General features: G+C 37.6%; 1 protein-coding gene across 1 annotated transcript in view; it reads right to left on the bottom strand.

Annotated features, from left to right (window-relative positions):
- Positions 1–8,415, bottom strand: part of TTLL7 (tubulin tyrosine ligase like 7) — a 60,031-nt gene extending 51,616 nt beyond the window's left edge. The window contains 5 exon segments of the mRNA XM_015823221.1: positions 230–388; positions 3,935–4,002; positions 5,231–5,352; positions 7,329–7,460; positions 8,391–8,415. Of these exon segments, the coding sequence (XP_015678707.1) occupies positions 230–388; positions 3,935–4,002; positions 5,231–5,352; positions 7,329–7,460; positions 8,391–8,415 (506 nt within the window).
- Between the last annotated feature and the right edge of the window lie 14,185 nt (positions 8,416–22,600).

The following is a 22,600-nucleotide window of genomic DNA, read 5'->3' on the forward strand; positions in this document are numbered from 1 at the left end:
TGGTATAATAAGACAAACATAATCTTATATTTAGTACCTTTCTAATAATGGAAAGAAAACTAACAAATCCAGTCCACTATTTGTTCCCAGTAGCAGCATCAACAGCCTGCTTATTGTGCTTGTTATTAATGAATAACATTTTTAGAACCTCAATATCTAATTATAATTCCAATTATATAAACAAGCGTAGTGATGTGAAAGGACTCCACTGGGTTGCTACTGTACCTACCCATGTCCCATTGCCCCATTAGCTGGTTTGACTATGAACGTTTTATTTCGGCGCTTTCTTTTTAGTTCTTTTACATAGTTCTGGAACTGGGTAAACTCTGCTGGAAAAATCCACGTCCGAGGAATAAAACTATACTCCTGTGGCTGAGATTTGATCATTCTGAAAAACAGAACCAAAGGAGCAGTGCATTTTCATATCTGTGGTTTCAATCTGATTTAGCAGCAGTAAACTGAAGAAAGAAAAACATATTCCTAGATCGTATACTTCGACTTACGACCACAACAGAGCCCAAAATATCCCTCGTTAAATGAGACAGTTGTAATGTACACAAAAGTGTACATTAAATTGCTTACAATTTATTTCCTTTAAAGAGGCGGAAAAAATATAAGATTTTTATAAGAATTACCACAGAAATGACAGATGTAAATAAGGATCTTCATATACTCAAAGGTTATACTAAAAAAATGTTGATACACGCCAGGTACTACTATTATACTCGTCACTTTACAATAAATAGAAAACAAAGCAAAACAAGAACAACCTTTCTGTCATCTTTTTTCATTTGGCTGAGAGATTATATACAATTACTAATAGCTCATGTGGGTACAAAACTTGCAAAAATGGCCATCTGCAGATCCAGGATTGGAGCCAAGAGTGTCAGGGTCTGTGTACAATAGAGAGCCTGTTACAAAAGCTACTAGTAATTGTAGAAAGAACACTTCAAAATGAAAAAAAAGAAAAACCCGCAACCGTCATTACAATTTTTATAATTGTGCTTACGGTTATTATAGATCCCAAGTAATGGCAGTGCTGTGATTCAGGATTGTAGAATTGCTTTATTGTCTTGCTTAAATACACACCACCATGATTTTTTATTTTTTGGGGGGGATACAGGTAGTCCTCAAGTTACGACTGTAACGGAGCCTGTTCATCATGGTCGTAACTAGGTGATGGTCGTAAAATGATTGGTCATATAACTGACACAATTTTGCAGCCTTTGTTTATGATGGTCATTAGGTTGTTAAGCAACTGTTATGTTTACAGTTTTGCCAAAGAAAATGGAAGTAAACGCCATTTTTCACAAAACCATCATAAAATGCAGTTGCGTGATTGCAAGATGCTGCAAACAGCCATAAATGCAGCCTAAATGTCAAGCATCCAAAGTGCAGTCATATGACCATGAGGGGAGGGAACGGCCATCAAAACTTTGAATCTGGGTCGTATGTCACCTCCCCTCTCCCCCACTGTCCCATAGGTCTGTCAGAACTTCAGACAGTTGCAAGTCAAGGACAACCTGTATTCCAAATTTCACAAGTATATTCAAACTAAGATAAGGCTCATATCTTCGCCCTCACCAATTAACCCCGTTATCTGATTGCTCGTATCCTAAATATCTGAAAAATGTGAACAGTATTTGAGGTGATAGAAACTTCTGACTGGTCAAAAAGTGATGAACAACATGCCTTGTTAGCTGAAGTAACATTTCAGTACAGGTAGTCCTCAACTTACAACAGTTCATTTATTGATCATTTAAAGTTATAACGGCACTGAAAAAAGTGACTTATGACCGTTACAGCATCCCCATGGTCACATGATCAAAACTCGGATGCTTGCAACTAGTTCATATTTATGACGGTTGCAGTGTCCTGGGATCATGTGATCACCTTTTGCGACCTTCTGACAAGCAAACTCCATGGGGAAGCCAGATTCACTTGTTACTACCAACAACTGCAGTGATTAACAACTGTGGCAAGAAAGGTCGTAAAAAAGGGGCAAAACTCATTTAACAAATGTCTCACTTAACCACAAATATTTGGGGTTCAGTTGTGGTTGTAAGTCAAGGACTACCGCTAACTCTGAAGGTTACCTTTGAAAGTCAAGACTAGATCTTCCCTAATCTGATGCCCTCTGGATATGTAGAATTATATCTTCCGTGATCTCTTCTTGGCGTATCAGCTGAGAATGCTCAGAGATATATGAATAAATTTGAAGGGTGCTATTTTGGGGAAGGGTGAACTAGTTTTCCATGGGAAAACTGTTATGGGGTGCTTTCTTCACACAACTGAATCTGTTCTCTATTTAGAAAAGTGGGAGGGGAAATCCCATTAGCTAAAAAGGTGGCCTAATCGATGGAAGGGGGGGAGAAAAGAAACCTATTCTACAGAGCCCCCTTTGTTTTTCCAGGAATCTGGAAAACAGACAATTCAGCCTTCGTGCAGATTTGTCTTCCCCTGGTTTAAGGCATTAGTAATGCTCAATTAATTTGTTCAAGCTCTTTTTGAAATGACAACTAAAGTGGTTAATGTCAGAACATTTTTTTCTGCTTGCTGAGCACTGAAAGTATTGATATGTTTTATACTATATACTATATGTTTTATTATACTATATGTTTAAGGGCAGAGAAAGGCAACCCACAAGCAATGGGTTGTATGACTATACAGCCGATTTCTGCACCATGCTCCCTTGCCCAAAGTTCCTGAGATCACACCACTGAAAAGTATTTATTTTTATCCCACCTTTATTATTTATTATAAGTAGCTCAAGGTAGCAAACTTACCTAATACTCCTTTCTCCTCCTATTTTCTCCACAAACAACCCTGTGGCGTGAGTTAGGGTGAGCAAAAGTCACCAAGTCATGTCTAAGGTAGGTCCAGAACTCACAGTCTCCTTGTTTCTATAGCATGATGCCTAAACTACATAGGTAGGCAACCTTGGCTCTTTTATGACTCGTGGACTTCAACTCAAGTCCACAAGTCATAAAAGAGCCAAGGTTGCCTACCCCTGCACTAGACCAAACTGGCTAGCAAAATCGTTGGTTTTCAGTTTGACTTCATTTTTAAAGTAATGTTTCAAATAGATGCATTAACCTCTACTAATCCTTATCTATTTATTATTACTATTTAAAAAAAAAAAACGAAATCTGAGAACTAAGAGTTTTATCTAACGCACAAACATACACTCACACCATGATTACAGCTCAGATCAGTATAAAGCAGCTTTCTGAGTTTTAATTATACTTCTCCGCTACTTTGATAAAAATGTCATAAATACAATAGAGATGGGGGGGAAAACAAGGCATTATCTCAGGATAACTATTTTTATGCTTGTAAATTTAATTGTGTATTATCTAGCAACTCTCTCAGCATAAAGTAAAAATCAAATGAAGTATTCAAATTACATGTATGTAAATATGGATTGTATATTTACAAGATAGATGTATTTGAAGAATTCCTCACACAGAAAACTTTTTTTCCAACTTTTCCAATTTGGAATACATTTTTCTGTTGGTTATGTATGAACTCAAAGAAAACATAATCCAACTGATTAAAAACGAAACCTTTCCAGGACCCGGCCAAAAAAGTCATGCAGGCTAACCAGACGCCTTCAAGAAGTTTAAGGCATAAAGCATGCAGTTTTCTTGTGTAGTTCCCCCTGCACTCATATCAAGTATTACTTATTGCAGCTGCTGGACATAGGGGATGCCCTGATGAGTAGATATTGATAGATTCATCCTTCATGGCTCTTTGGAAGAACCACCAAAGACTGATAGAGGACCATCCTTAGGAACTGGATGACATTCAGGAACTACTAATGACTACTTGGACATCCAGTAACAAACTAGTAGCTATATTTAAACTTCTTAACCTGCATTGTAACCAATAGTTCTGCATTATTAACAGGAAAAAGAAAAAGAAAGCAAATTACTTGGTCATGTTTCGTGCCAAGAAGTCCTTCCTACAGATTTCCCCCATTCCAGGAAAATGGTTGATTCTCTGGAAGGAAAAAAAAAAAGCAGAATAGACACATTAGATAGATACTTCTGATACAAAGCTGATACATCTCAAACCTGAAGATCAGTCAATAACTATAAGTGCAAGATAATATTATTAAATATGTTCTGAAGCTTCTGACATTTAGTAAATAGTGTATTGACCAGAAATATGTACAGGTATTGCTCGCTAACCAACTTTCTCATTTAGCAACTATTCGAAGTGATAATTATTTAAAATAAACAGCTTTGCAACCAGTCCTCACATTTATGACCGTTGCAGCATATCAGTATTTTGATCATGCTTTGGATGCTTTGCAAGCAGCACACATTTACAACTGTTAGTGTCCCACAGTCATGTGATTGACATTCTTGTGCTTCACAACTAGCTTCCAACAAGCAGTTAGAAAATGTGAAAATAAAATTGCAAAGACACTGTAATGTGATGTCTTGCTTAATGACCAAATGGAAAGCGACACTGTAAACTCACCATGGTCACACAATCTTCTGCTTAACAACTGCAGTGCTTAACTGCAAACTTGCCAATCCAAATTATGGTCGCTAAGCGACGACTATCTGTATGGGCTTCTTAGCAATCCTACATTTATTTATTTATTTATTTAACTTACATGAAGTATGATTAATATAATACAGTCTTTCTCTCTTTCTCTCAATTTAGGAATTTGGTCCCAGATCACTGAAACCCTGATCAAATTATCAATTAGGAACACAATGGCTCTTTGTTTCTTACTATTTTAAAAAAAAATCAGATGGGGGGGATTGCTGGAAAATGCAAATAAAGTAGGAATATTGCAATACACTAACATCTCAAGTGCTTTGGTTGAGCTATTTCACTGGTACAACTCCACCATTCAAATAGGAGGAACAAAAACTAGGTAATGTAGCTAGTAAATGTAACCCTGAAGAATCATTGGCTTACCTGAGTCCTTGTACAACATATATGAATACTTTATTTATTTACTTATGGAATTTATCTGCAAATTTGATGAGTTCCCCTTCTACTTCTCATCTAAGTCATTGATGAAGATATTGAAGAGTACTGGGCCTAAGTATGATCGTTACCTTGATCATACTTCTGACAAATGTATCTGTTGAAAATAGTTTGTTTCCAATTTTGAGCCAGGATTAATTGATCTGAACTACTACGAGAAATCCTGGAGATATAACAGTTTACTGCTTTAATCAATGTCTCAGCGCCTCCTGATTTTTACCTGGTAGTTCTGGAGATCTGCAATTTTTTCTTGCTGCACAGCACAATCACTCCAGATAATGTTTGCGGTCTCATCATCATCCCGAGTCTTCACAAATCCCATTTCTTCTATTGCTATCCGGACTACAAGACAGAAATAGATACATGGCAATCAACATAAACAATTAGCTTTCTGAACATCCAGAGAGCTAACCTTAATTTTTCCAGATCTGGATGTACAGCAGGTAATATTAGCACACAGCATTACTATTAAAATTACTCACATTATTCAGCTCACAACAGGAATAACAGGTAGTTCTCAACTTACAACCATTTGTTTAGCGACTGTTCAAAGTTACAACACCGAAAAAAAGGTGATTTACGAGCGGTCCTTGCACTTATGACGGTCACAGCATCCTTAGTCACATGATCAAAATTCAGGGTTTTGGAAACTGGCATGTATTTATGAGGGTTGCAGCCATGTGATTGCCATTTGTGACCTTCGTGGCTTCCAACAAGCAAAGTCAATGAAGATTTGCTTAACAACCGTATGATTTACTTAACAACTGCAGTGATTTGCTTAACTGTGGCAAAACAGTTGTAAAATTAGGCACGATTCACTTAAGGACTGCCTTGCTTAGCCACAGACATTCTGGTTACAATTTTGGTCGTAAATTGGGGAGAATCTGTATTCCTACTGTAGAAATATAATAATTGTGTGTTACGTTAGGGATAAAAACTGGTTTATAAAAGGACCTTTTAGCTTTCAAAATACTGCTAAAACCTCCAGTTGATTTTTATTTGAATCAGTAGGAATGTGTTGACTCTGATGAGAGTTCACTTTATAAATGTTTCTTAGCTGTTGCCTTTTTAACTAAATTTACATAATGGAAGTTGCAAGGTATGATTTATTATCTTCTTGGTTAATTGCTTTGTCTTAACAGGCAATATTTGTACTTTACTTCATTGATGCCAACTGAAAAATCAGTCAAAATCTAAATGACCACAGCTATAGATAAGCAAAAGCAGAATGTTGGAAGAATAGTAGATAATATTCAAGAACCCTAAATGGTTAACACTGAGGCGTTAAAATGAAACAAAGAGAAAAAGAAATCCTGTTCCATTTTGTATAAAAGTCTTCTAAACAATGAAGTATCTCATAATGATACTTTCACTCTAAGTGGTAATTATAGTAAGGATATGGTATTGACTGGACAGATTATAACAACACATCATAATCCTCCCAATTAAAAACAGATTTTCCCTAACTGAAATGCTAAGCTCCAGTTTAATAACAATGTGCTCTCTTTTGTAATTGATGTGTAAAATTAATGTGAACTTGAATGACCACACTGAGCTTAATGCATTATAATATTGAAAAATATTGGCTGCTCGATGTCTATGGAGATGAAAAGCACCTTTAAGATTAGCTGCTAGAGCAATTTACCAAGACAATAAATACATTCTAATAAATATGCAACTTTCTAGCATGATAGGATTTTAATAAAAGAATACATATAGCTCAGGGTTGAGCTGTGAAGTCCTTGGTATCTTTGTTCTTGGCTGTTTGCTTGCAAATATTTCATTAACCCACTATGATAACAGAAAACAACAGCCTAATCAAGGAACTATCAAGGAGAAAACCGCATCCGCACTGGAATTGGGACAATAAGCTACTGTATATAAACCCCACACTCACCAGCACTGATGATATTGTCTCGTCAGGTAATGAAACATCTGCAAGCAAACAACCAAACTCAGAAAGCACCAAGCATTCCACAAAACGAGAATTTTTTTTTAAGTAGTTACCATTCACTTATGATGGGATTGAAATGCCAAGACTAACTTTTAAGATGAAATACATTAATCTATTGTAAAAATTTCTGAATGTGTCACTTATTTTGTAATGGAGGCATACGTGTGACCACAGTCTGAATGAAAGTCCAAGCAAGCATCTCTGACCTTTCTCAAGGAAGAACAGAAAAATATATTAACACCCTAATATGTAATATTTTGAGCATAAAACTTTTTTGGCTATGCAACTTTCTTTTTCTCCATCCACCTTTCTTTATTTTACCATAGGATTAAATGTAAATTAAGTAGAATATGTAGCTCGCTACCAATTTCATATTTTGTGCCAGCAATATTCGCAGTAATGGCCGCATGTTTTTTCTTCTCTCTGACTTTTCTCCTTATTGAATTTTGGAAGGATAGGCCTGAACTCAAAGTCAAAGAAGTGGTTCCTTGGTTATCTGTTTTTTAAAAAAAAGGATATAGTAAGTCATCACCATACTCTCTTTCCAGCAAATACAGAGAATACACAGAAAATCATTTTATCACATATCTTGAAAGCATAGCAAAGCTAAACAAGCAGTTACAAAACTTTTGAAATACCAATTATAAAAATTTCAATTTAAAATGACCATGTGTTCACCAGTGAATTTACAATCTTCTCAATCCCAGAAAAACCACATGTTTTTTTTTGCAGTGTAAATGTACAATCCTACTTAAACGTATAATGCGGTATGTTTCAGATTTCATTCAAGAGTGTTATTTTAAAATGACAGGAGGTACAAAAGCAATTTTTGCTTGCAACTCATTAGCACAGAGGTCCCCAACCTTTGGGGCACCAGATACCGGTTCCTTGGAAAAAAGTTTTTCCATGGACTGGAGAATGCGTGGTTTTGTGTGCTGCCTGCATGCCACGGATGGGGCTTTGCTTGTTTGTGCGGACTGGTTGCTGGCATGCCAAGGACTGGTACTGGTCCACGGACCGGGTGTTGGGGACCCCTGCATTAGACCATCACCCCTTCCTTGGATTTCTACTGCAACTAAATGAACGGGCAAGCAGATATAGCTGTTTTAATGAACCAGTCAAGTTCTATGATTACATTTCTTTGTGTCCAAAGCAGTTGTTTTATAGAGAATACCAATACTGCATGGCCCCAATATAGAAGTAGCTTGATAGTACTTAAAACCCTCTTCTGTAACTCCCAAATTCCCTGTGTCTTTTTAAAAAATACAGAGAAGCAGCACGGACCATAATGGAATTATACCTGGAGGTCCATTATCTAATCATGCATGTAGTATTGCCAGGACTGAATAGAATACACAGTATCTGAACTGCCCATAAGTTGCTTGTTAAACCCAAAGTATGAGGTTTCTCTAATAAAATAGCTTACCTCCCTCGTTTGGCAAAGATGGCATTATCTCTGGGATGCTGTAATTGAAGAACTACACACAGTCAAGGAATTTAAGAGGCTTTCCAAGCCAATCTTCTTTTCATACCATTTCAGTTCAAGACTGCAACAAAATATAGATTTTTTTTTCAAAAAAAACCACAGGTGCCTGTATTTAAATAGAAAAAGGTACCAATTACAAAGCATTCCTTGCAGACCAGTTTTTAGCATTCAGATTTTCAGAAAATTTCTTTGAAAGACATCTTAAAATTTGATGAAGGGGCAGATGAAGAATAAATTTTTTAGTTTATTTATCTCATTTGCAGTAAACCCCGACACAATCTTAGCCAGAGACTCTAATTGGAGGAAGAGAACTTCTGAATATAAGCCAAAAGCATTTAGATTTCCTTATGACATTATTAGGCAGAAAAGATAAAAACTGCTATATTGTCTGTTAACTTAGACCCAATTTATTTTAATAATTTTAAATAATATGTAAGTATATCATGGTTGTCTTTAAGGCTAAGGGAGAAAAAAAACCTCTATCCATGTAAGGGGGGGGCAATCAGAAAAACCATATGAAATGAAATTGCACATATCAAGTTACAAACCTACAATTAGTTCCTTAATCTTTCACAAAGGAAATCCACCGCCAGATGCACACTTAGAAACTCAAGCATTGTATTCTCCATCCTATTCTGAGGTTTGTTTTGAAGCAACGGCCAACCTTTTGTTCTCTAAGTTAGTCACTGCAAGTTGGTATTTATCTAAAATTATATAGGCTAAGTACATATTTTAACAGTAACACGGAACAGCCATATTTGTCAATTCTCAAAGGAACCCGTGCAGTTTAAAAAAGGAGGAACAATTTCTCATCACAGCATTTTAGAATGACAGTCAACCTCAGACAGAATAATACCCTTTTATTCAAAGGTATAGGATAGCCGAAATAAGCGCTTTCATTTGTACACCTTGCATTAATTAACTCACACTGACCAGTGTGGACCGGAAATCATCTTTACTATCTCCTCTACCTCTTTCAGTTAAACAGTAGTGACCAATTAGAAGGACAGGGCATGGAAGAATTGGGGTCTGGGTTAGAAGAAATAAAAACTCGGAGGAACAGTCATAACACCATTTCTTTAGCACCATCGGAGCTTCGAGAAGTCACTGAATGGATGGTTACAAGTTGAGGACCATCTGCAGATAAAGGGTAAGATATGGGGCTGAAGAGATATTCATCTGTAGCTTTATGTGGGGTGAAGAGTAATTAAATGTATCTACAGTTGTTGTAATGAGGGTTAGAAGTCACTTCTTTATATAATTTTATTTTTCTTTATCATATTCTTTTTTCTTTTTCTTTTTTTTTCACTTTTTAACCTTTCTTGCTATTCTTTTTGCTTTAGGTTTAGTTTGCATTAGGGGTTTTTTTAATACTGTAATCAAAATCCTTAATTTAAAAAATGCATCAAAGAGAAACAAACATACATGACCTTCGGGCTGCTCTCTCCCTACTCACACTATTTCTTGGTGCATCATGACTAAATTGGCCTGAGTATCTTAATCCATCATGCATATCCCAAATCAGAAAGTGTGGCTACTAGGACGGAAACAAACTCTTAAGCAGAATTAAAATCATGTTTCAAAGAATCCGCATACTTGCTTATACTAATTCAAAAGAGGTATATAACGGTCAAGAGAGCAAAAGATTTATACAATCTGAAGAGAAACCAGAATAGGAATACTAAAAAGTTAAATCCTTAGAAGATGGGGGGGAAAAACTATGCTCAAGATATAAAGGATGTTAGAGATGATCTAGCAAATTTTTAGAAAATTCAAATTCTGTCAATCAGCAAATGCCACATTATCTCTTCATTTGGGAAGAAAAATTGGACAGGGTTGATGAACAATACCCTTTCAAAGATGTATTAAATTAGTTGTGCTTAGAATATATTTGTAGTTAAAGTGGGGGGTTTTTTTGTTTTGTTTTTTGAAGTCTTTATTTATTGTGGGGGGGGTTCTTTTTTCTTCATGTGCAAATGAGTTGTTCATTTTTATTTTATATGTGCTTGTTTGAAAATTTTGAAGAAAAAAAAACAAGTCGGGAGGCAATGTCCCAAAGTGCTTGCTTCCCTCACACATAAAAAGTAGTCTAATTATATCCTGTATGCCTTTGAAAAACCTAATCTTTTGCCTCTAATTCGGCTTCCCTGACTTCCCCCTTCTGACTTTCTAGTCCTTTGCAATTGTTCCAAGCCAGGAAGGACCATTTGTCTTCTCTCACTATTTAAAAATGCAGAAGGGAATCGAAACACAAAGCCGAGAAAAAAGCAGCCCCCAAACCAGATCCTTCCTCCTACCCACAGACAGTATGAGCAGCTGCTCTTTCCACTCAGGGTGCAAGAGCTGCTTTGTGCTCAACTGGACATTTCTTGTGTTGCTTGGTGGTTGCTGAGGGAGGCAGTCCCAGATTCAAGTAAACAAACGATGAAATTGCTAAATCACTTTGCTTCCTACTTCCTCCTTCAGCATGAGTTACAGGCAAGGATGGTACTGGAGTCCTGTTTAGTGACTACAACTGGGACTAGCAGCTCAGTCGTTAAACAAAGCATTCACTTACTTCAGCTTTCCGTTGTTTACAGACCTGTGAAGGTCTTAAATGTGAGGGCTAGTTGCAAAGTTACATTTTTGTCACTGTGGGAACTGTGTATGGTCACTAAATGAGGTAGTCATTTAAATGAAGACTACCTGCACTAGGGATTCTGTGGGCTTTTACTCCTATCAACTATGAACAAAAACACATGGCCAGTGAAAGGAAGCTCACCACTAGGCAGGCCTAAGTTACAAGCTGGTCCATTGAAAAACTTTGGAGATAGTGGGCTGAAAAGAGGGGGAGATGTGGCGCATCAGTTCACACGACCAGGACAATGACTAGGTTAGAAATAAGTGTAATCTATGAGAAGCAGCTGCTGTCTCATGATAGGGTGTGAAAGCTGCACAAGTTCCTTTTTTTGTTTACTGGCTAGCTGCTGAGAAGACAAGGGTCAAACTGCCCTATCCCTGCCTGAGGAGCATCTATGGAGAGTAAGTGTGAAAAAAATGTCAAGATGGTGGCCCTGACTACAGAATGTACCCCACCTAAAAAGCTGAGCTTTGATCGCCCAGTTGTGACTGCCATCTGTACTTTTTCACACACAACGAGAAACACACACTCTTCTGCAGTCACCCCTGCAAGGGAACGAATCCCATAGACCACCCTGGCTGGAATATTCTGGAAACTGAAGGCCACACATCTTAAAATTGCTCAGGTTGAAAAACACTGCCACAAACCAAATGAAGTACATGACCAGGGCACAAGGACAAATTCTAATTGTCATCAAAGTGGCAAGAAGGCTTCTTGGGAATGAAGTGACAGCTGCTGCTAGACCTAAAAAGCAAAGGGAGGGGTTGCAATAAGAGCCCCTCGGGATTGCAACAATTGGCTTGCTAATGGCTTGATATCCTCTTTATATAGTCTCAAACAACCTAACAGAACCTCAGTGAAGCAACTGAGGTTGCTTCAGATGAAAGATAAAAACAGCTTTCTTTTTTGTGTAACAAGCCAGGTTCTCCACTTGCAAAGAAGTACCTTTTGCATGATCCTCGAGGGTGATCTGAACGCAACCTGCTTGCCTTGATATTGTTAAGGATTATACTTCCACAGAATAGGCATTCCAAGCAATGAAATGATTGAGAATTTTCTGAGGAACCCCATGCCAGAGAATGGGCTTAATGCCTTGGCAATACATCATAAAATCAATGACTAAGGAAAAACCTGACTTTAGTGATAGAAAATTAACCTGTTGGCCAGACAAAAGAAATAAGAAGCCATCTTCCTATATAAAAAGTGAACATGAAAGTTAGTTGGAGGATTCCAATGTTTATGTGAGGATATTTTTTGTGTTTAATTAGAAAACAAAGTTATTAAAATGTATTGCTTAAGTATCTTTCAAGAGAGAAGGATAGATATAAAAACTGAAAATATTTGCCACCCCCACCATTTCCCTAGCTTCACCTACAATTTGTCACCCTGCTCTCTGACTCTGAAGCCCTATTAAGCACCAGTTGTCAGCAACTACTATATTTTCCCAGTTCGGAGATAGCTGGATACTAATTAACACAAGCACTATTGGTTGAGGTTCAAATGAGATGAGAACAGAAAGGAGTGGTAAAAAAAGATGGAGAAATGGAATCACAAGACATATTTTCATTTACTTACAGGGCCAAATGGCCTACAAGGAAGAGAAGCAGCAGCAAAGGCTGAAGAATTGCCCTTCTTCTGTGCTTACCAAGCCCATCAGAGCCAGCTATCCTGTAAGAAAGAGTAGTACAACTCAATACACTGGGAATGAGGAAATTCCATCATAACTGGTGGCCATGTATTTTTTTTTTCTCTTTTTCTTCTGTGTTTTTCACTCCCACCAAGTAGACCAGACCAGGTAATCCACTCCATAGAAAGATTGAGAGGACATTTTATTGAGACTGAGTGTATTAGCAAAACCTTACAAATCTGTTATATTTCCCTTTTTATAACCCCGTGAATCAGTGGGACATCTGTCTGAGTCATTTCTAAAGATTTCTTGTTTCCCAGGACTTAATGTTAGCCTCCTTTGGAGTTTGGTGTAGTGGAGAAGGTCACACACACACACACAATCTTTGTGTTATTGCGTTCTCTTTTCTCCGTACCCAAGCAGTTATAAACAAGACCAGAAAATGGAAGCAGGATTACATAGCATGATGTTACTAGATGTTACTAGATAATCAAAACTATTGATCTCTGAATGATGGTCTCTTCAACCATGAGCAGATCCAAAAGAAAGTTCTGGGGCACACACAATATGAAGATCAACTGGGTAGAGATTTCAATAATTCATTTTTCATATACTTCTAAAATAATGGCTGGTAATTACCATGCCTTCATACAGTATTCAATATAAATCAGAAAAGGCAGGCACAGCCACACTTCTCTGTGCATTAATGATTCACCTGTGGAGATGGTTACCAGCATCAAATTCCTGGGTGTGCAGTTAACAAGTAGGCTGGTTTGCTCGCTCAACAGCGAGACACTGGTGAAGCGGGTACAGCAGCACCTGCATTTTCTGCGTCGCATGAGAAAAGCACATCTTCCTTCCCCTGTCCTTATCATTGAAAGCATCCTGTCATACAGCATCACAGTCTGGTTTAGAAGCATCACTGCTTCAGACAGGAAGGCGGTACAGAGTGATGAGGATGGCTGAAAAGATTATTGGCAGTTCCCTCCCTTCCATCCAGGACATAGCACATAAGCGTTGCTTGAACAGGGTCTACAAGTTTGTCTGGGACACTACACACCCTTTCACGACCTGTTTTCTTTGTTACCTTCTGGGAGGAGGCTTCGTGGTATCCGAAGCAGAACATCCAGATTCAGTCACAGTTTTGTTCCACACAGTATTAACCTTGTGAACTCTAAAGCTTCCTCCTTCCGTTATGTATTCAAGATGGACAGTGATTAATATTTATATGTTATATTGTATATAGTATGTTTAAATGTATGTTTAAATGTGGTGTTATGTATGTCTACACTTTGAGAGCAAGCAACTAAATTTCACTTTTAATGTGTGCCATTGTGCCCACAGTAAAAAATGACAATAAAGGTTATCATCATCATCATAAACCAATCTACCAAATCTTAGAATGTTGACCTGGTTTTTTTCAACAAAGGCTTGCATATTTTTAATTACCATTAGCGGAATGTGCAAAAGATGTAATTATTGTGGTTGGCTCACTTGCACTAGTCAAGTTGATCAAATAACATCAACAACAAAAGTACATAACTGACTAGCAACTTCCTTTGTCCTTGGAAACAGATAATAAACCAACAAGACTAATATGGGTGAAACCAAACAAGATCTTGGAGGCTATTAATTCAACAATTATGAAATCAGGTGCCATATTTTTTTTTCTAGAATGCTGCATGGATCGAGTTCTAGAGAAACTGAAGTTCTATCATTCCCCCGGTGAGGTGAGCTGGGTTGAGATGACTGGCCAAAATTACCCAGCTATTTTTCATAGGTCTAAGGCAGGACCAGATTAGCAATTTCTAGGACATGTAGTTGAAGCTTCACATGACATATAGACCACATTTGCTAGAAGTACCAAGAATTGTGACCTGATAATGAGTAGCACCATCAGTATTACTTTGCTAAATTGCAACCAGCAGGACTAAAGACACCATGAATGTTCTGTAATTTGCTAGCGTAAGGTGTAAACCAGAAATTATAACTTATTTCTTTAGCTGCAAATCAGCTCAAAAGCTGTATTTTATTCTTGAGACCCTAGAATCCTGATTCGTGTTATGGTAAACAATCCATAAAAAAGCTTATTTAGACATTTCCTATAATCCCAGCATTCAGTTAAGTACGCTTTATTACTGCAATTACATTTGTCACGATATATCTCAGGAAGAGACTGTTCTTTCCTTCTCTATTTATAGTAATATATGTTTCTGGAAAGAGCATCAATAAACACTATTTGCTTTTTAAAAATACGAGTAAATCTTAATCTCCATTCTTCATTAGCTTATGATGATATCCTAGTCTTTTTGCAACTAGGTTGCTTTGAAAATGTTCCTTCTCTCTTTCCAAAGCATCTTAGTTGTAAGTGATATACTATTCAGAGCATCACTAAGATGAAAATTGTATTAAATTTTATTGAGTGTTTTCTCAACCCCCAATATAGCATATACTAATTCTGAATATAATTCATGTTGAAAGCCACATGAACATAGAAAAAGGACAGGATCTAAATTAAACAGAATTGTAGGACAAGTATTAACTGTCCTGAAATCCATTTCAAGGTCTAGAACAAACAAGACATCACAGTTGTTTTGCTGAAATTGCTGAACTTCAGAAAGATGGTATAGGATGAAAATGAAGAAAAGCAACCGTAGACAAAGCCTACCACCAGATGGAGGACTGTTACCATTATTGTTCAAGAACCACCGTGGAGCTATTCTATCTTTACCTCTTTAACTAAGTTTCAATAGGCAAATGATAAGACTTCTGAAAAAATGCACAAGTTTACAAACACAGAAGAAGGGAAGCTAGACCCTTCCCTTGATTAAATTCAGGACATAAAGCAGGCTAGTTGCATGATCAAAGCCTGACAAGTAAACAAAGGGGGGGAAATAGATCAATTATTAACTTCAGTTCATTTTCATACCAATATGATCCTCAGCAATCAATCAATTAGAAGCAGGAATAATGACACCGATCTACGTCAACAAGATGCTCTAACAAAATCACACTGCTGTAAGGATAGATCCATACATGAATCTGATTCCATTATAGGCAATCAATTATATGGACTTCTTTTTTCTTATTTAAGCATCAAAATCAATTAGTAAATGAAATAAGGGGGGAAAAGTACTAACACAGGAGAAGCATCCCTTCCCTCACAACTTAAGAAGTTTCTTAAGTGTAAAAAGTTAAATGCACCATCAGAGCAAGCTCAGAGCAAGGAACAAGAAACAACAGACTGACTTAAACAGAAAAGTAGCCTTTTGCTTTGAACCGATTTTATAATGGTAAATAAAAACATTTAGCTTCTGACAAAGTCTTCAACTAAAATATGGTGGGCTTAAAAAATTACACTTGGAATAGGTACACCATAGAAGTTTTCTTAGCTATTTTCAGCTGCTTTTTCTTGCTATCTCCCCTGAGGAACACATGCTGTTTTTTTAATTGGGGGAAGATACCTGTTATGTACATGATGCTTTACAAAAAAAAGTCTCCTGTCTCAAGGGCTTACAATCAAATAGAAGTATATATGAAAACAACAAAGAAAGGGAATGAGAAAAATAAAAAAGAATGCACAGTTAACATCAAGGTTAAAGAAAAACAAGGAAGAATATACAATTCTTTCAAGTGAGTACAGTCTGGTTTAAATGTATAATTGGAACTGTACGTACCGGGCAGTTTCCTCTCTCAAGCATTTTATATATTAAACAATTGAAAGAATTACCAGTCCTTAAATAGAAACATCAAAGCAAGATTTTTTTCTCTCTCTTCAGCTCAAAGGGTAAGGCCCTTAGAACTGAAAGAAGTACATGTGCAACAGAAGATCACAACCATCACAAAGACAAAATAATCCCATAAACATCAGTACAGGTAGTCCTTGACTTACGACAACTGAGCCCAAAATTTATGTTGCTAAGTGAGACATTTGTTTTGCGTCATTGTATGACTTTTAATTCCACAATTGTTGAGCGAAACACTGCAGTTGTTAAGTTAGTAACATGGTTGTTAAATGAATCTGGCTTCCTCACTGACTTTGCTCGTCAGAAGATCGCCAAAAGCTGATCACATGACTGCATGACACTGCAGCTGTCATAAATATGAACCAGTTGCCAAGCATCTGAATTTTAATCATGCGACCCAGGGGATGCTGCAACGGTCGTGTGAAAAAAGGTCGTAAGTCACTTTTTTAGAGTGTTGTTGTATCTTTGAATGGTCACTAATTGAACTGTTGTAAGTCGAGGACTACCTTTATTCACAACTATTTCCGTCCACATATTACCCAGATATACATATATATTGCAATCAATTTGTTCAGTGATCACTTAAAAGTTACGACGCATTGAAAAAAGTGACTTATGACCATTTTTCCATTTATGACCGCTGCAGCATCTCCGTGGTCACATGATCAAAATTCGGCCGCTTGTCAACTGGCATGTTATTTATGGCGGTTGCAATGTTTCCGGGTCATGGGATCACGTTATGTGATCGTCTCACAAAGTTAATGGGGAAGCCAGATTCACTTAACAACCCTAATGCTAACTTAACAACTGCCGTGATTCACTTAACAAGTATGGAAAGCAAGGTTGTAAAATGGAGCAAAACTCGCTTAACAACTGTTCGACTTTGCAACAGACATTTTGGGCTCAAGGACTACCTGTAAATCTGTGTATTTTCAGATATTGCTGACAACTGACAATACATCCTTCTGCTAGACATAAGACACTGTGCTGAATTTCAGAAACATTTGGGAGGCTAGAGATTCTCTACCTTTACCAAGTATGTGCTTTCAAAGGCAAATGATGATCAGGGAGACATGAAAAATATCAAGGGAGAGATAACTAGAAAGACATAGAATCAACTTCAACCCAGTCTGCTTCATTATTTGTTCAGAAAAATCACAATTAGCCTTGTTGCTTGTTTCTTTTTAATCGTCTGTTCATAGCTATTATAAGGATGAACAAAACAAATAGTTCAGAAATTACATGCTGTATAAAGATCAACTAAGCAATTATTTTGTCTTTTCAAAGCACATTATCTGAATTCAGCATGTTTCAAAACTAAGAACTAAGAAGAATAGATCTAGGCTGCAAAAATCCACACAATCCCTATTTGGTAGCAAGAAGATACAAATACAGTTGAATGTTGACAGTCCAGATGTGGTATCCCTATTATAAATTCAATCCCAACATATTAAGGACTGTACAGTAAATGTCAGAAAATAAAGATTATCTGCCTGCTTGCCTAAGAAGCTGAACACAGCTCAGAAGCAGCAGTTTTTGAGCAAAAAGGAAAAAAGGATATTCATACTTCATTTAAGTATTCAATCTAGTACATTTTCTCTAAATGTAATGCTCCATAAGCCTTCTGAAAATAACTTTATTTCACAGTGTTTTTAAAATAGCACATCTCTGCCCTAAATTTCCCACCTCTTAAAATAACACCCTGCTACATAATCAGCTGACACTCCTCCACTCACAATGTAGAAACCATTTGCTGATAATTAACTCATTTGTCCTCTAAAGAATTATCTCACCTGCTTTAATACACTGAAGAGGAACTCAGAAATGGAGGACATTTTAACAACTTTTTTATCTATACAGTTTTGCACATCTAATTATACACCTAATATACTTCACATTTGCACATTTGCATCCATTCTCTAATTGTAACAAAGGAGGGATGCAATAGATTCAAGAACTGAAAGGATATCCTAAAGAACTCAAGATCTTCTTTCTCTTGTCCTTGAATGCAGGCCATAGAAACATGGGCAAGTTACAGGAAAGTAGCTCTGACTGAATATTAGACATAATTTCCTAACAAAAATAGAAGTTTAATATTGGAATAAATTACTTAGCGGTGATAGACTCCCCTATACTGGATGTATTTGTGGAGGGTTGATAGCCCCTCTAGTTTCATTTGGCTTCCTGTCCTGAGCCCAGAGTTAAAGTAGATGGGTCTCTTCCAGCTCTATGATTCTCATAAGAATCACCTTTAAGATGAATCCATTTATTCAGAGAGATTTATACAGAGAAAGATTTTTCTCAATAAAAGACAGTCTTTTTATATATGATTCTTTTCATTCTTTCAGGTTCAATACCTCTGAGGCATGTATTTATCCTACATCATTTTCAGAGTTTTGCATATGATTTATCTATCAAACAGAAGAGAAAGTGTACAATCAATGAAATCTGTCACATCAAGACATTTTTATAGATATAAAATAAATATTTTATGTTAACTTTCCAATACACAGATGCCCATGTCAGAATGAAGCTTTCCATTTTCTATTCTAAACTACTGCACTGAAGCTGAATTCCTTCATACCGATCCGATTTCCTCTCTCTTAGATTACAGAATCAAACCAAATTCATCAATCATATTATCACATCCAGGCCTCAATGCACTTCATGTGGGCTCCCATTCCTGTAATCAGTGTCAAGTGACTTGCAGAATGACAGGGAATATATCCTCCTTTTCATTTCGTATAAACAGTTATTGCATTATTCCAACAATATCTTGGAGAGGAGTTGGAACCAAAAGCTCTTGAAAATAGGAAACAAAAACAGAAGTCAGAAGCCCCAAGAGCAGTTGGAAAAAGAGACCATGGCAACATGCCAGAAGTGACCCTGCCCCCCCCTGCTGGAGTTGAAGGTCCAGTTTTTCACTAAAAATCTTGAAATCCTCCTTGGTATGGGCAACCAAAAGGAAGGTTTTTGTATTTCATCTCCTTTTTGCCCTCCTGCTTTGCAAGGAACGGATGCTGAATCACTAACAGCAGCAGCACCAGCTGCTGCCTCCACCATCCTCCCATCCTCACATGACACCCTCCCTCCCAGTGGTGCAGCATCAATTTCACCCCACCTTTTGGGTGTGTGGTTGTGTGGTTGTGTGTGTGTGTGTGTGTGTTAAGCAAGAAAGCTGCCAAAGCATCTCTCTGCTTTACTCTAGAATAAGGTGCACTGGATAGCTGCCCCTATACGCACCCACTTTCTCAGGTTGGAGACAAGAGGATGGGAAAAATCACGTCCAGAAATTACCTGCAAGCAGCAAGTACCGCCCCCCATCCAAGGCTGTGGCTTTTTGCGGGATCGTGATGTTCCAACCGGCTCCTCTCAGCTACAGGATGTCGACAGCCCGCTCCAATTGAACGACCCTCTTCCGCGGATCGCCTTCCACCCCGTCCTTCTCCAGCAGCACTTTCTGCTCTACAGCTCGCCGGAGGCCACCAAAATACTGAAACCGGAGGGCGCTGCAGCAAAGCGGAGAGGCCGGAGCAATCCACTCACAATCTGAAAGGGGGAGGGCAAGCTAACTGCACGACGAAAGCAGTTACACGTAAAGGCGGCTTTGGGCTTTCACGTGCTCAGCGGGGTAACAGCAGATGAGAGGTCTCCCTCTGGAGTAGTGTGCCCTGCTGTGCCTGGCAAGGACCGGCCTAAAGAGGCTTCGCTTCTTACCGCGCCCCCCTCTTCTGTTGGGAAAGTGGAACGCCCCGCCTCGCCTCGGCTCCCTCGAACGGCTTTAGCAGGGGACGAGGCAAATAGGTTGAGTGCGGTAACGGGAGAGATCGGACTGGATCTCCTCGGTCAAAGTTGCCGTCGGGATAGCCACCTCTAGATTTGACGCAGTCCTGCTGCCTGATTCCCCAGGCAGATTCTGTCGCGAATAGATCCCATCGAGTTTAATGGGACTGACGGCCAAGCAAAGAGCTCGCAGCTCTAACCCGTTTCCCGCCTTCTCTCGACTATGTAAACCCGCGCGCTCCTATTCGAAGGACAACGGTCCTCTTTTCCTTGCAAACTAGATTAGATTTCATATAGACCAGTGTTTCTCAACCTTGACAATTTTAAGGCATGTGGACTTCAACTCCCAGAATTCCACAGCCAGCAAGCTGGCTGTGGAATTCTGGGAGTTGAAGTCCACATGCCTTAAAATTGTCAAGGTTGAGAAACACTGATATAGACGATGTTCCTTATTTGTGGCTTACTTGTTATCCCCAAGGACCAGGAGCTGAGAGGTTATGCAAACATGTGCCTTCCATATTGTAAATATGGTAGTCCTTGACTTAATTTCTGCTTTAGTTAAGTGAGACATTTGTTAAATGGGTTTTGCCCCATTTTACGATCTTTCTTGCCTCAGTTGTCAAGTGAATCACTGCAGTTGGTAAGTTAATAACCTGGTTAAGTGAATCTAGCTTCCCTGCTTGTCAGAAGGTTGCAAAAGGGAATCGCATGACCTCAGCAATGGTCATAAATATGAAACAACTGAATTTTGATCACATGATCGTGGGGCTGCTGCAAAGCTCATAAGTGTGAAAAATGGTCATAAGTCACTTTTTTCAGTGCCCATGTAACTTCGAACGGTCACTAAATGAACTGTTGTAAATTGAGTATTACCCGTAACATATTTCCTTCTCTGTATAGATCCTTTATTTTTAATAAGAGTGGAGTAAATTAAAAACAAAATCAGTTAACAAGTAAAAGTTCAAGAGAGATCAGATTTTTTTCCCTTATTTATCAACATCCAAGTTGATATTTTGTATCACGTGGGGGCAGCAACAGTGAGGAAGCATATACTCAGGATATACTCACAATTAAATTGGCCTCTGCCTATAATCTTTCCTGCAGTATAACATGAAGTCAAATATTTGCTACCTAAATCCCGCCCCCAAAATCAGTTGTTAATGCTGTTAAAATGAAAGTGCTATTAATTAAAATGATACTATTGAAAATATGTTTTCTAAATAAATTAAGAGGGCACTTTGGGGTAGTGGTTAAGGCATCCAATTAAGGCATCCAGAAGACCATGGGCGCTAGTCTTTCTTCAGGCACAACCCAGCTGGGCAACTTCAGGCCTTGGAAGAAAACAGTGGCAAGTCCTTTCCAAAAATCTTGCCACGAACTTGCATGGATTTTTCTAGGTAGTCATCAGGAATCAAGAATGCCTCAAAGGTATAAATGTATATAAGCATATATAATACTTTATAAAACTGAGTAGCAAATGTTATATACTATTTTATCATTAAAAAAACTATGCAGCTTACAATAAGCACCTAATCTTAGTGTATGTATAAGTATGTATAATAGAAAAAAGTAAACTACTACATAAAACTACTAAAAATCAAAATAACCCCACACTAAATCTAAATTGGAAAAAAAAATCAAGATAACAAAGCAAAATACCTAAATAAAAAATATCGAAGTATTTTTTAAATATGTATTCAGTAAATAAAGATCTAAACCCAGACCATATGGGAATCATATTCTCTGGTCTTGACTCTTCATTGATACAAAAACCCCTATATTTATTTATTAAACAGGTTTATATAGCCGCCCCCACACACACCGAGTCCTGTGGGACAGACATGATGAAGAAGCATGTTCCTAATTATTATACAACATATAACACTGAATAATCGCTATTGACATTACTGTAGTAAAAAATCAGTAAGTATAATTCAATCTTAATGTTGGCTTCGTAATTTTAAGTGAAAAATCAGAGCCCGTGACTCTCCAGATTTTATGAAATACATCTCTTGCAATCGGCAAGAAGGAGGACCCATATGCACTTAATGAATTATTCAGAATGGAAATCTCTAGTGAATTTTCCCTGTAATAATAAAAGCCTTCTGTACTGGAGAGATACAATATAGCTCCACTGTTTTGTTAATTCATAATCTTGTTCTAAAAATATTGAAAAATGAATTGAAAATGATTCCCACCTGTGTGAAAACATTTCCTTTATTGTCTGATATGTTCCCCTGTAGTTGTATTTATTCATTTTCCATCCTACATACCTCAATATATGTTTAGTTTTTCACAGTTTAGAAACAGTATTGAATTAAGGGCCATTGAGAAGGCTCTTTGGTTTATGGCATATACCTACATGCCCAAGCAG

This window comes from Protobothrops mucrosquamatus, unplaced genomic scaffold, assembly GCF_001527695.2.
Source record: "Protobothrops mucrosquamatus isolate PMUCROS unplaced genomic scaffold, P.Mucros_1.0 scaffold1802, whole genome shotgun sequence".
NCBI lineage: Eukaryota > Metazoa > Chordata > Lepidosauria > Squamata > Viperidae > Protobothrops > Protobothrops mucrosquamatus.